Here is a 13,349-nt window from a genome sequence, read left to right as displayed (position 1 = left end):
GCCTCGACTGACATCTCTGCCCTTAACTCTTTGCCTTTAAATATGTCTGCTTGTGTCTGTGTATGTGCGGATGGATATGTGTGTGTGTGTGTGTGCGAGTGTACACCTGTCCTTTTTTTCCCCTAAGGGAAGTCTTTCCGCTCCCGGGATTGGAATGACTCCTTACCCTCTCCCTTAAAACCCACACCCTTTCATTTTTCCCTCTCCTTCCTTCCTTCCTGACGAAGCAACTGCCAGTTGCGAAAGCTTGTAATTCTGTGTGTGTGTTTGTGTGTTTTGTTCATGTGCCTGTCTGCCGGCGCTTTCCCGCTTGGTAAGTCTTGGAATCTTTATTTTTAATATATTTTTCCCATGTGGAAGTTTCTTTCTGTTTTATTTATATATATATATATATATATATATATATATATATATATATATATTTATTAGGTGCACACACACACACCCACACACACACACACACACACACACAAACAATGGGATTAAGTAACTCCTCACTCTGCAGTCTTTCACATCCAAGAATGAAGAGTACAATACTTTCAGTAAAGGCAGCATTTGGCTGGCCAGTTATCAGCAAGGATTGTAAGATGTCTGCCTGACAAATGAAGTATTTCCCAATGTAATGAAATCATAGAGCATATTACAGCATTACCTGGTACATATAGTTAATCCGATTTCAACTGATTTCTTTTCTCACTGGCCAGAAGTTTTTCACTGTTGCCAAGAAATTCCTTCATGGATGGATGGAACAAATCACTGTACCATTTCACATTATAAACAACCAATATAGGCAGTTTTAATCTCATCTTTTAAACACATTAACAACATTGTTTGGAATGACCTGTATTCAAACAAGTTCTACCAAGTTTTGGATTGTATATATATCAATAATTATAATAATCCTGTAACAGCTGATGTAGTGTTTGGACAAGCACTATGATTATCCAGCAAATTTTTTGTTGACACTACAAACCTCACCACTGATGGACATATGGACACAGGTTACCAGTTATGACTGGTTGTTTCAGAAAAGGAATGCTGTCCTGCAGACCATTCATTTCCTATGATTTGCAGTTGGTGAGTCTATTTGCAAACATAAAAAAAATTTGTTTGATGTTGACATGCATGACTCAATACTACAGTTAAAGTGAATGGGTTTTATTGGAACAGAATATTTGCCCTCTGACCTTCAAGATGCTCAGCACAGCATGTGGCATGCAAGAAACAGTACAACCAGTAGCTATGGTTAATAACCCATCAAAATAGACAGACCCTCTGGATCACAAGCAAGTCATCATGTGTTTATTAAAATGAGTGCATAAAAACTTGAAGTACATTGACACTAAAGAAGGAGTGATATGGCATGCAAATAATTTGATGTCCGAGCTGTGTGCAGCGGTGCTTGTATAAGGTCTGTGTCATTGTGCCTATTTCTTGACAATTAATCTCCCTCCAAATTTGTCTTACACATTTTATTCCAATATATCAGACTTGAATTATCTCATTTCTATAACATTCGTCCATTAATTCATTTATTTTGTGGATCCAATCAATGATAACCTTCAGATAATGTGAGATGTAAAACCCACCCATTACGTGCTAATTTGTGTGGCACTGAACACTTCACATTTGTATGTCTGAACACACTAATAACTTGACCATATTTACCCAAAGAGTGAGATTGGCCCAGAGGTTTGGTTTGGAATGGCAGAAATTGAACTATCTTAAGAAGAAGAAAGTTGAAATTACTTACAAGTTCACTTCATCTTGTATTATCACTAGAGGCCTCTATGAATTAATGACATGGGGTCAAAATCACAGCATCAGTTGGGACTGTAAAATAATAAATATAAAATACTTGAAGTTTTTGGATCTTGCTGAGTTTCATTATCAGATGATATAAATTTTGTTGTTACAGAATAGATTGTTATTGGCATGGCATTTCTGTCACTATTATCCTATTCCACACATATAAACTATGGATAATCATTTTAACATCCTTTTGACAATTATGGACTGATAATCCATTATTCTATTGCAAACATTTGTTCTGTTTGTACTGTCCAGGAACTAAAACCTGGGAATCCAAGTGCAAGTAACATCAATAGGCCTATTTAGTATTGATTCTAGAGCTTTGTCGTACTGACATTATGTGTGCTGTGATTGCTGAGCCAAAAATACACCTGAGGGGAGATACAACAGTGCATTTTTAATAATGTCCTGAACTGTTTACAGAATACCAGATGACTTTATGAAAATGATAGGCTTGCACTCAATGTTAAAAGATGTTCACCCAAGAAGAAAAGTGTAGGTCAAAGCGAAAGCTAATTGCCTTACCAACAAGGAAGGAGAAGCTGAAGAGAAAATGAGATAATTCCTTCTCTTTATTACTGACATATGTTTTTCAAAATTTTAAGGAGTATATTAAAAGCTGCATTCCAGTTATAATGAAGATGTTAGTTATCTCAGCACTTATGATTTCCTCTTTGATGTTGCAAATTATCTGCTTACTTTATTTGTTCTGTTTCTATTTTTAACTGTGTTAAAATCATTTTTAAAGTAATTTATACACTAATATTGGCCACAAACACCAATGAATATGTTGATACATTTCTTTCTCTCCCTACAGGAAACTGTATGAGTGAATTTATGGGTCTTATCATGGGCAACTATGAAGCAAAGGAAGAAGGCTTCCTGCCTGGTGGGGCTTCTCTTCACTCAATGATGACACCCCATGGACCTGATACACAGTGTTTTGAGGCAGCATCAAATGCAAAACTTGTCCCTTGTAGAGTGGCAGATGGAACACAGGTACTTTTGTTAAATAGATCACTTTTTTGCAATGATACACCACTGTTTTTGAAAACTGCAGAACCTAGAAAGAATCAAAGATTTGAGAATATGTAGAACAATGTCCAAACAATAAGTGTGCACTGATATGTTGTGTGATGCCTCATAACAGGGCAACAGGCTTATACAGGGCATGTTGCTACAACAGAAACGAGTGAGTGGAACGTGCAGACAGAAGGGGGTCATACAAAGTCATGAGCTTGTGGTGGACCACATCTGTGTGACTAAGGCATGACAGCAATCTGGTCTGCATAGCTAGAACAGACCTCACAACTTAATCCACAGTGTACTTCCCTGACCTATACATCTGCCTCTCACAACACCCATTAAACATGTCTAGCATATGATTGGGTGGTAACTTGTTAATCAAAAGTCCTTGAATTATCATTGCTGATTCTTTGTTTACTGACATATAGACTGTGTATTGGAGAACCACCCACCCCTCGAAACATATTCAGGCCTCTTTCAATTTTTCATGCTGTGACATGGTTCTGATTGCAGAATCTGGAGACTGCACAACATACTGAATTCTTAAAAAGGCAGAGATCAAGTACAGTTCTGTAATCCTAATCATCTTTGTGTTGTGATTTATCAGATTTATGGTATAAAGCTTACTTCAGTCATGTGCACACCACCTGGTGTTGTCAAAAGATAGTCTTGTGCTCAGGAAATAAGCATTGTGGCAGGTGAAGCATTGTGGCAGGTGATGGAATCCCACATTGTCTTCTTGGATAAGGTCCTCATGGAGATGGTTTATCGTTGTCTTCCTCTGATTTATTATGAAGTGTCAAGTGTATAATTGTGTTGTGTGGATGAGTCTTTATACAATATAGTGTTGTATTTGTTCTGTTATGGCTAAAGGGAAAGAAGGAGGTACAACTCAGCACTCACACATGAGGACTACTGGACTTAATATCCCCAGCTGATGAAGGATCACTGTAAATAATGCCAAATGCACTTTATGTCATCTATACTTGATGTTAAAGAATTTCTCTTCTTCATAAACACTTTCCTTGCCGTAGCAAGTCTACATTTATATCCTCTCTATTTCAACCATCATGAGTTATTTTGCTCCCTAAATAGAAAAAACTTGTCTGCTACATTAAGTGTTTCATTTCCTAATGTAATTCCCTCAGGTGCATCATCTCATTTAATTTGACTACATCCCATTGTCCTCATTTTGCTTTTGATGATGTTCATCTTTCAAGATACTGTTCATTCCATTCAATTGCTCTTCCAGGTCCTTTGCTATGGCTGGCAGAATTACAACCTCCAAGTTTTTATATCTCCTTCATGAATTTTAATTCCCACTCCAGATTTTTCTTTTGTTTCCTTTACTGCTTGCTAAATATACAGATTAAACAACACTGAGGATAGGCTAAAACCCTGTCTCACTCCCTTTTCAGCCACTGCTTCTCTTTCATACCCCTCTACTCTTATAATCGCCATCTGATTTCTGTACAAATTTGTAAATAGCCTTTAGCTCCCTGTATTTTACCTCTGCTACCTTCAGAATTTGAAAGAGGGTATTTCAGTTAACATTGTCCAAAGCCTTCTCTGAGTCTACAAATGCTAGAAACATAGGTTTGCCTTTCCTTAATCTGTCTTGTAAGATAAGTCATAGACTCAGTATTGCCTCATGTGTTCCAACATTTCTGTGGAATCCAAACTAATCTTCCCCAAGGTCAGCTTCTACCAGTTTTTCCATTCATCTGTAAAGAACCCGTGTTAGTATTTTGCAATCATGACTTATTAAACTGATAGTTCAGTAATTTTCACAACTGTCAGTATCTGCTTCCATTGGGATTGGAATTATTGTATTCATATTGAAGTCTGAGGGTATTTCACCTGTCTCATACATCTTGCTCACCAGATTGGATGGTAGAGATTTGTCATTGCTGGCTCTCCGAAGGCTACCAGTAGTTTGTAACGATTTTTTTATTATTATTTTTCTTTTTTTTTGGGGGGGGGAAGGGGGGGGGGAGAGCTTGAATTAACAAAATACTCATTGAAAGATTATTTGATTAAACAGAGCATTTAGCATTTTAAAAGTTCATTGTTATACTTGTGTTCCAATGACATCATGAACGTATGATCTTGGAGGGGGGGGGGGGGGGTCTTCATTCTAGATCACTCTGGCCTCCACCATTCAAAGATAACTTTGAGACAAATACATATGTTTACTGCTAGAAAATGTTCCAAACATTACACTTCAGTCATTAATGCTGCAGTGATATTTAAAGTTTAGTTCATTGCTTATACATATCTTAGTTCGGTGTAACTCTGAGTAATCTGCTTCTTCCGCTGATGCTGAAGTCGTTGTCCTGGTCCATTTCATCTGCAAACTGGATCTAATTACATAAATTCCATGAAATAATCCAGGTACCAAGTCATTTTATAGTGGTTTATGAATGGCATGCTGCATAACTTCTTCTTGGTGGAAGCCAACTCCACATAACAGACTACATAGTCACAAAACCGTGTTACAGCAATTAGATTATTACCCTGATATGCAACACAGTGGTCGCATCTGTGAACTGTCTCCAACTGAGCTTTTCTGAGCCTTCTGCTCCCCTTACTTATATGTTCTTAATGATGAAGTTAACAAAACTATAGTGCAAATCTATAAAATTAACAATTAAAAGTTCAAAGTTGTTGTGATTAACTATACACAAATAATTCATACTGTATGCCCAAACTGGCATATACAATATAAAAGATTTTTACATAAGATAAACATCACATAATACAAAAATAGTAAAAAACAACAATGTTAACCTAATTTTTCTTAATTATAGATTCATTAGTGAATGAAAAATAATGCTATCATATATTGGACAAACATGACCTACAAGTAAACAAATGAAATAATAAATGTTATGAAATTTAACATATTATACAAATCACTTATTAGATACAACTGGAATTACAAAACTTTCAATGAATTGCCACTTCAGAGAGCATTTCATTAGGGTATCAAAAAAGGAATGTGAAACAAGGGGTTGTTTTATTGTTCTAATGGAATATCCTCTACTCTGAGGGCCTTTTTGCAACTTAGGCCTTTTAGCGCTCTGTCAAATTCTTCTCACAGTATCATATCTCCCATTTCATCTTCATCTACATCATCTTCCATTACCATAATACTGCCCTCAAGTACATGGCCCTTGTATAGACCCTCTATATACTCCTTCCACCTTTCTGCTTTCCCTTCTTTGCTTAGGCTGGTTTCCCATCTGAGCTCTTGATATTCATACACACAGTTCTCTTTAATTTTCCTGTAGGCAATATCTATCTTACCCCTAACAATATATGGCTGTACACCTTTACATTTGTCCTCTAGCCATCCCTGCTTAGCTATTTTGCACTTCCTGTCAATCTCATTCTTGAGACATTTGTATTCCTTTCTGCCAGCTCCATTTATTGCATTTTTATATTTTCTTCTTTCATCAGTTAAATTCAATATCTCTTGTGTTACCCAAGGATTTCTAATAGCCTCATCTTTTTACCTCTTGATCCTCAGCTGCCTTCACTATTTCATCTCTCAAAGCTACCCATTCTTCTTCTACTGTATTTCTTTCCCTTTCTTGTCTATCATTCCCTAATGCTCTCTCTGAAACTCCCAGCAACCTCTGGTTCTTTCAGTTTACCCAGGTTCCATCTCCTTAAATTCCTACATTTCTGAAGTTTCTTGAGTTTTAATTTACAGTTCACAACCAATAAATTGTGGTCAGAATCCACATCTGCCCCTGTAAATGTCTTACAATTTAAAACCTGGTTCCTGAATCTCTTTCTTACCCTTGTATATAGTCAATCTGAAATCTTCTGGTGTCTCCAGGTCTCTTCCGCATATACAGCCTTCTTTCATGATTCTCAAACCAATTGTTAGCAATGATTAAGTTATGCTCTGTGCAAATTTCTACCAGGTGGCTTCCTCTTTCATTCCTGACTCCCAGTCTGTATTCACCTACTATTTTTCCTTCCCTTCCTTTTCCTAGTATTGAATTCCAGTCCCCCATGACTATTACATTTTTGTCTCCCTTAACTATCTGAATAATTTCTTTTATCACATCATACATTTCTTCAATCTCTTAATCTACTGCTGTAATAGGCACAGGCTTTGTGTCCATCTTAGCTACAATAATGCGTTCATTATGCTGTTTGTAATAGCTTATATGCACTCCTATTTTTTAGTCATTATTAAACCCACTCCTGCATTACCCTTATTTGATTTTGTATTTATAATCCTATATTCACCTGGCAAGAAGTCTTGTTCCTCCTGCCACCAAACTTCACTAATTCCTACTATATCTAACTTAAACCTATGCATTTCTCTTTTTAAATTTTCTAACCCAGCTGAGCAATTAAGGGATCTGACATTCCACACTCTGATTTGTAGAATGCCAGTTTTGTTTCTGCTGATAGCGACATCCTCCTGAATAGTTCCTGCCCACAAACTATTAAACAGTTACCTATCATGACGATCAAGATCAGAGATATGTACTCAAGTGAAATAACATTTTGTAAATGGAAATAAGTAAAGCAGATAAAGGATGAGTCAAACATTGTGTACAGGGAGAAAGCATAAAATGAGGAAAGGGGATGGTTATAACAAACAAAACAGAAATTATAGCAGATATTTAATATTATTCTTACATTTTGTTTATCTGATACCATTCATCATCATAATTTGTATTTTATTTTGTTAAATAAAATGCAAATTGAAACATTAATGTCAAGTGACAGAATCACATTTGTGCTCAAACAACGTCCTTTTCTCTTACATTTGTTTAGCCAGTAATGTTAGTGGACTATGTGGCACTAGCAGATTGTGTATGGCAGGTTGAACAGCATACGAGTAAAAACATACACTAAGGTGAAATTGTTAGTTGCATAGCATGGTCTAACGAGCCTAGTCATAAGTTTGAATGGATGGCAACAACAAATTAAGAGTACCTTCACAATAAATTTTAAAGAAATTATTCTTGGCTCTTTGCTTTTTTCTGTAATTACTAATTACTAATTTGCAGAAAGTAAATGGCGTAATGACTGGCAGTTATCTCTCAATATTAGTAAGTGTAACCTACTGTGTATTACAAAGCGAAAATCCCCATTAATGTATGAGTACAAAATAAATGCCCAGTCTTTGGAAGTCTAACATCCATCAAGTATCTGGGTGTGACTATTCAAAATAATCTCAAATGGAACAATCAGATTGCACAAGTAATGGGTAAGGTGAACTCCACATTGCGGTTTATTGGCAGAATCCTGAAGTGATGCAGTCCTTGAACAAAGGAAATTGCTTATAATTCTTTAGTTTGTCCAGTCTTAGAGTATTGTTTGTCTGTATGGGATCCTTACCAGTTGGGTCTGATTCAAAAGATTGAGAAGGTGCAAATAAGAGTGGCAAGATTCATGACTGGTACATTTAGCCATTGCGAGAGCGTTACAAATATCATAGATGTAATTGTCACCAATTTTCAAATTGCAAAATGATAACCATTCAAAAAAAAGGGTAATTACAACTTTTAACTCGTACTGAGGCGTACAGACAGTCATTTTTCCCTCACGCGACCCGCAAGTGGAAAAGAGGGAGGGAGGGGGGGGGGAATTATGACTTTGGCACGAATAGTGCTCTCCGCCACACATCACTTGGTGGCTAGTGGAGTATATATGTAGATGTAGATGTAGATCTTTCACTTCAATTTGCCTTTTGTTATTTAGCTGAAATTCAGTTGTTCTACTTTAATTAATATGCATCAACAGCTCATTATTAGTAATATTTTAGAATTTCAATCTTGGTGGTTAGTCGTTGTTACTTCCAGACTATTTCCTGAATACTATGTATGTCCTATTCCAGTATTCCAAAACGTTTTAATGTATTTTAACACATCTTCAATAGTAAATTTTCTTTGAGAAATTTATGGACATTAATTATCTTGCTTTAAAATAGTAGTTTAACACCAGAAGGGATCGGTTGGTAGGACATGTTCTGAGGCATCAAGGGATCACCAATTTAGTATTGGAGGGCAGTGTGGAGGGTAAAAATCGTAGAGGGAGTCCAAGAAATGAATACACCAAGCAGATTCAGAAGGATGTTGGTTGCAGTAGGTACTGGGAGATGAAGAAACTTGTGCAGGATAGAGTAGCATCGAGAGCTGCATCAAACCAAACAACAACAAAATAGAATTGTTTTGTTAATGCAAAGACTAAGTCCAATGCTGTCAAATCAGATTAAAACTATCTCTAGTAAAACTATCCCTAGCCTCTATTCTTACACCCGACAGATGAACAGGAAATGCTAAAAACAATAGGGGAGCTAAAATCAAAATTTTCCTCTGGAACTGACAACATACCAGACCATATCATTACCACCCTTAGTAGTTAAGCCCATGGTAGACAAATGCAATAGTTCACTTTCTCAGGGAATCTTCCCAGAAAGGCTAAAAATATCTAAAGTGAAGCCATTGTTCAAAAAGGGTGATAAAACAGATATAACAAATTATAGGCCAGTCTGTTTTTTTCTAAAATAATTGAAAAAATCTTTTATAAAAGACTCGTAGATTTCATTTGAAAAAAAAAAAAAAAAAAAAAAAAAAAAAAGCTTTTCTCAGCTACACAGCATGGTTTCCGAAAATGTAAATCTACTGAGACAGCTATTATCAATTTCTTAAATGAAGCTTTAAATGCATTAGATAAAAAAGAACACATAGCAGCAATATTCCTAGATCTTTCAAAAGCATTTGACATCATTAACCACAGTCTTTTGCTTAGAAAGCTAGTAAATGTTGGTGTCAGAGGCCCAGCCTATGAATGGGAAAAGTCATATCTACAAAACAGACACCAAATAGTTGAAGTCTTGTACAAAGAAGGAAAAAATTTAACTTCCTATCAATCAGAAAAACAGTGTGTTAAATATGGTGTGCCGCAGGGTTCCGTATTGGGACCAATCCTGTTCTTGCTGTTTTTTTATGACCTGGAACCATCCAGCCCTAACTCTAAGTACATTAAATATGCCGATGATACAAATATTCTTATTAAAGGAAAGACCCAAGAAGAGCTCCAAAATGAAACAAAAAAGAGCACTACACATGTATCAAAATGGTTTGCAATGAACAACTTAATAATAAACACACATAAAACAAACACTATGCATCTATACACAGTGCAGAATAAACAGCCTTTAACTGCAACCATAGAACTGTTAGGAAAAAGACTTGAAATTGTAAATAACACCAAATTTTGGGAGTTTGGATCCAAGGTGACCTAAGGTGGCAGAAACACACACAACACCTATGTAGTAAATTAAATACCATTTGTTATAGTATAAAAGCTCTTGCTGGATGCACATCTATGCAAGCCATAAAAAATGTGTACTATGCCCAAGCAGAATCATTACTAAGATATGGTTTAATTTGCTGGGGAAATTCACCACACAGCAAAAGCTGTTTTATTGCACAACAAAGAATTATAAGAGCCATTGAAGGCTTAGCACCTCGATCTTCATGCAAACCCTCATTTAAAAAGCTTCTTATTCTTCCATTACCATGCCTATATATCCTAGAAACAATAATGTTTATAAGGAAAATCGTAGATGAAAATAACAAGATTGCTCCAAAAAACCAAAATATCCATTCATACAACACAAGAAATAATCAAGATTTACATATGCAGTTTTCACATACAACACTAAAACAAAAGGACCCTTGCAAGCAGTAAAAAAATTGTATAACAAACTACCTAAAGAAATTAAGGCAATAACTGGCATGCATAAATTCAAAACTGCAGTGAGTGACTACTTGCTACAGAATTGTTACTATAGTGTTGATGAATTTTTATCTACAATGTAAATATGTGAAAAATTTAAATAGTTTATAAAATTAAGGCCAAAATAAGAAAGTTTACATTAGATTTATCTGTGTATTATATGTGGTCTATTACATATATGTGTGTGTCTGTATAATCAAGGCCAAAAGTATGAAATGTGTGTGTGCAATATTTATTTGTGAAATGTTATTCCCATATGTTAGGGTTATATTGCTGTATACTGAAAACCATACAACAGCTTTTTCTGTTAAACGTTATAGCAAATTATTTGACTTGTCCTATATCATTATGTACCCCTGTACAGTGTATGATTCACAGGACCAATAAATATACAATACAATTAAAACATAAATATTCTGTTTATTGAGAAAGTGAATCTACACAATCTCAATGACAACTTATACAGGATGGATCAAACCATATGTTATAAGACACAGTTGTTGGTACACAGGTACCATGCGAGCATATTGTGCTAGTAAACTGATGTTTGAAAATACTTTGTTTGTGTGCTAGCATCTCTGAAATGTGGAGGAGGATGTAGGCAGTATGGACCACACAACCTGGGCAAGACGTAAAAGATAAATTGTATATTACTGTTGATTAACACCAGTTTAATTCACTTACAGAGGGTGCTCAACATGACCACCACTAATTTTGATACATTTTTGTGTCTCACTTTATGATGTCTTACTGAATACTTCGCCCCTTGCTCATTGGACCTGAAACCATTGGATTTTCATTTCTGGATGCACATGAAAACCATGGTGTATGAGACACCCATGGAGTCATCACGAGATCTTGAGGCATAAATACAGGAAGCAGCTGGAGTCATCTGTGATATGACGGGAATCTTTTCCAGGATTAAGCAAGACCTCACCAGCCAATACACAAAAGTACCAGAGATGGTGATGGTCATTTGAGCATCTCCTGTAAGTGAATTAAAGTGATATTTAGTAACAGTACTGTATGTTGTCTCCTTTACTCCCTGTCTACCTTGTGTGGTCCAAACTGGCTACATCCTCCACATTTCAGAGATACCAGCACACAAACAAAGCATTTTTGAACACACATTTACTAGAAAAATAAACTTACTGACTGAAACAATTTGTAATGTACATATTTGGTACATCCAGTAGATTTCTAAAATAGTCTGAATCAAAGTGCCTTTATTTGACAAGAGAGTGTGCAAACATAATTCACATCAAATTAAAATACACTTCTGGAAATGGAAAAAAGAACACATTGACACCGGTGTGTCAGACCCACCATACTTGCTCCGGACACTGCGAGAGGGCTGTACAAGCAATGATCACACGTACGGCACAGCGGACACACCAGGAACCGCGGTATTGGCCGTCGAATGGCGCTAGCTGCGCAGCATTTGTGCACCGCCGCCGTCAGTGTCAGCCAGTTTGCCATGGCATACGGAGCTCCATCGCAGTCTTTAACACTGGTAGCACACCGCGACAGTGTGGACGTGAACTGTATGTGCAGTTGACGGACTTTGAGCGAGGGCGTATAGTGGGCATGCGGGAGGCCGGGTGGACGTACCGCCGAATTGCTCAACACGTGGGGTGTGAGGTCTCCACAGTACATCGATGTTGTCATCAGTGGTTGGCGGAAGGTGCACGTGCCTGTCGACCTGGGACCGGACCGCAGCGACGCACGGATGCACGCCAAGACCGCAGGATCCTACGCAGTGCCGTAGGGGACCGCACCGCCACTTCCCAGCAAATTTGGGACACTGTTGCTCCTGGGGTATTGGCGAGGACCATTCGCAACCGTCTCCATGAAGCTGGGCTACGGTCCTGCACACCGTTAGGCTGTCTTCCGCTCACGCCCCAACATCGTGCAGCCCGCCTCCAGTGGTGTTGCGACAGGCGTGAATGGAGGGACGAATGGAGACGTGTCATCTTCAGCGATGAGAGTCGCTTCTGCCTTGGTGCCAATGATGGTCGTATGCGTGTTTGGCGCCGTGCAGGTGAGCGCCACAATCAGGACTGCACACGACTGAGGCACACAGGGCCAACACCCGGCGTCATGGTGTGGGGAGCGATCTCCTACACTGTCTGTACACCTCTGGTGATCGTCGAGGGGACACTGAATAGTGCACGGTACATCCAAACCGTCATCGAACCCATCGTTCTACCATTCCTAGACCGGCAAGGGAACTTGCTGTTCCAACAGGACAATGCACGTCCGCATGTATCCCGTGCCACCCAACGTGCTCTAGAAGGTGTAAGTCAACTACCCTGGCCAGCAAGATCTCCGGATCTGTCCCGCATTGAGCATGTTTGGGACTGGATGAAGCGTCGTCTCACGCGGTCTGCACGTCCAGCACGAACGCTGGTCCAACTGAGGCGCCAGGTGGAAATGGCATGGCAAGCCGTTCCACAGGACTACATCCAGCATCTCTACGATCATCTCCATGGGAGAATAGCAGCCTGCATTGCTGCGAAAGGTGGATATACACTGTACTAGTGCCGACATTGTGCATGCTCTGTTGCCTGTGTCTATGTGCCTGTGGTTCTGTCAGTGTTATCATGTGATGTATCTGACCCCAGGAATGTGTTAATAAAGTTTCCCCTTCCTGGGACAATGAATTCACGGTGTTCTTATTTCAATTTCCAGGAGTGTAGAATAAGTTCTTAGAACAGTGATCAAAGTCTAGACTT

At 38.0% G+C, this 13,349-nt stretch overlaps 1 protein-coding gene across 1 annotated transcript in view; it reads left to right on the top strand.

The window, feature by feature from the left end:
• Positions 1 to 13,349, top strand: part of LOC126326911 (homogentisate 1,2-dioxygenase) — a 127,491-nt gene that overhangs the window by 110,028 nt on the left and 4,114 nt on the right. Inside the window, exon 9 of the mRNA XM_049995809.1 lies at positions 2,630 to 2,811. Within this exon, the coding sequence (XP_049851766.1) occupies positions 2,630 to 2,811 (182 nt within the window). The remainder of the gene's footprint in view (positions 1 to 2,629; positions 2,812 to 13,349) is intronic.

Source organism: Schistocerca gregaria, chromosome 2 (assembly GCF_023897955.1).
Source record: "Schistocerca gregaria isolate iqSchGreg1 chromosome 2, iqSchGreg1.2, whole genome shotgun sequence".
Lineage (NCBI taxonomy): Eukaryota > Metazoa > Arthropoda > Insecta > Orthoptera > Acrididae > Schistocerca > Schistocerca gregaria.
This window is presented reverse-complemented; position numbering and strand designations above follow the sequence as displayed.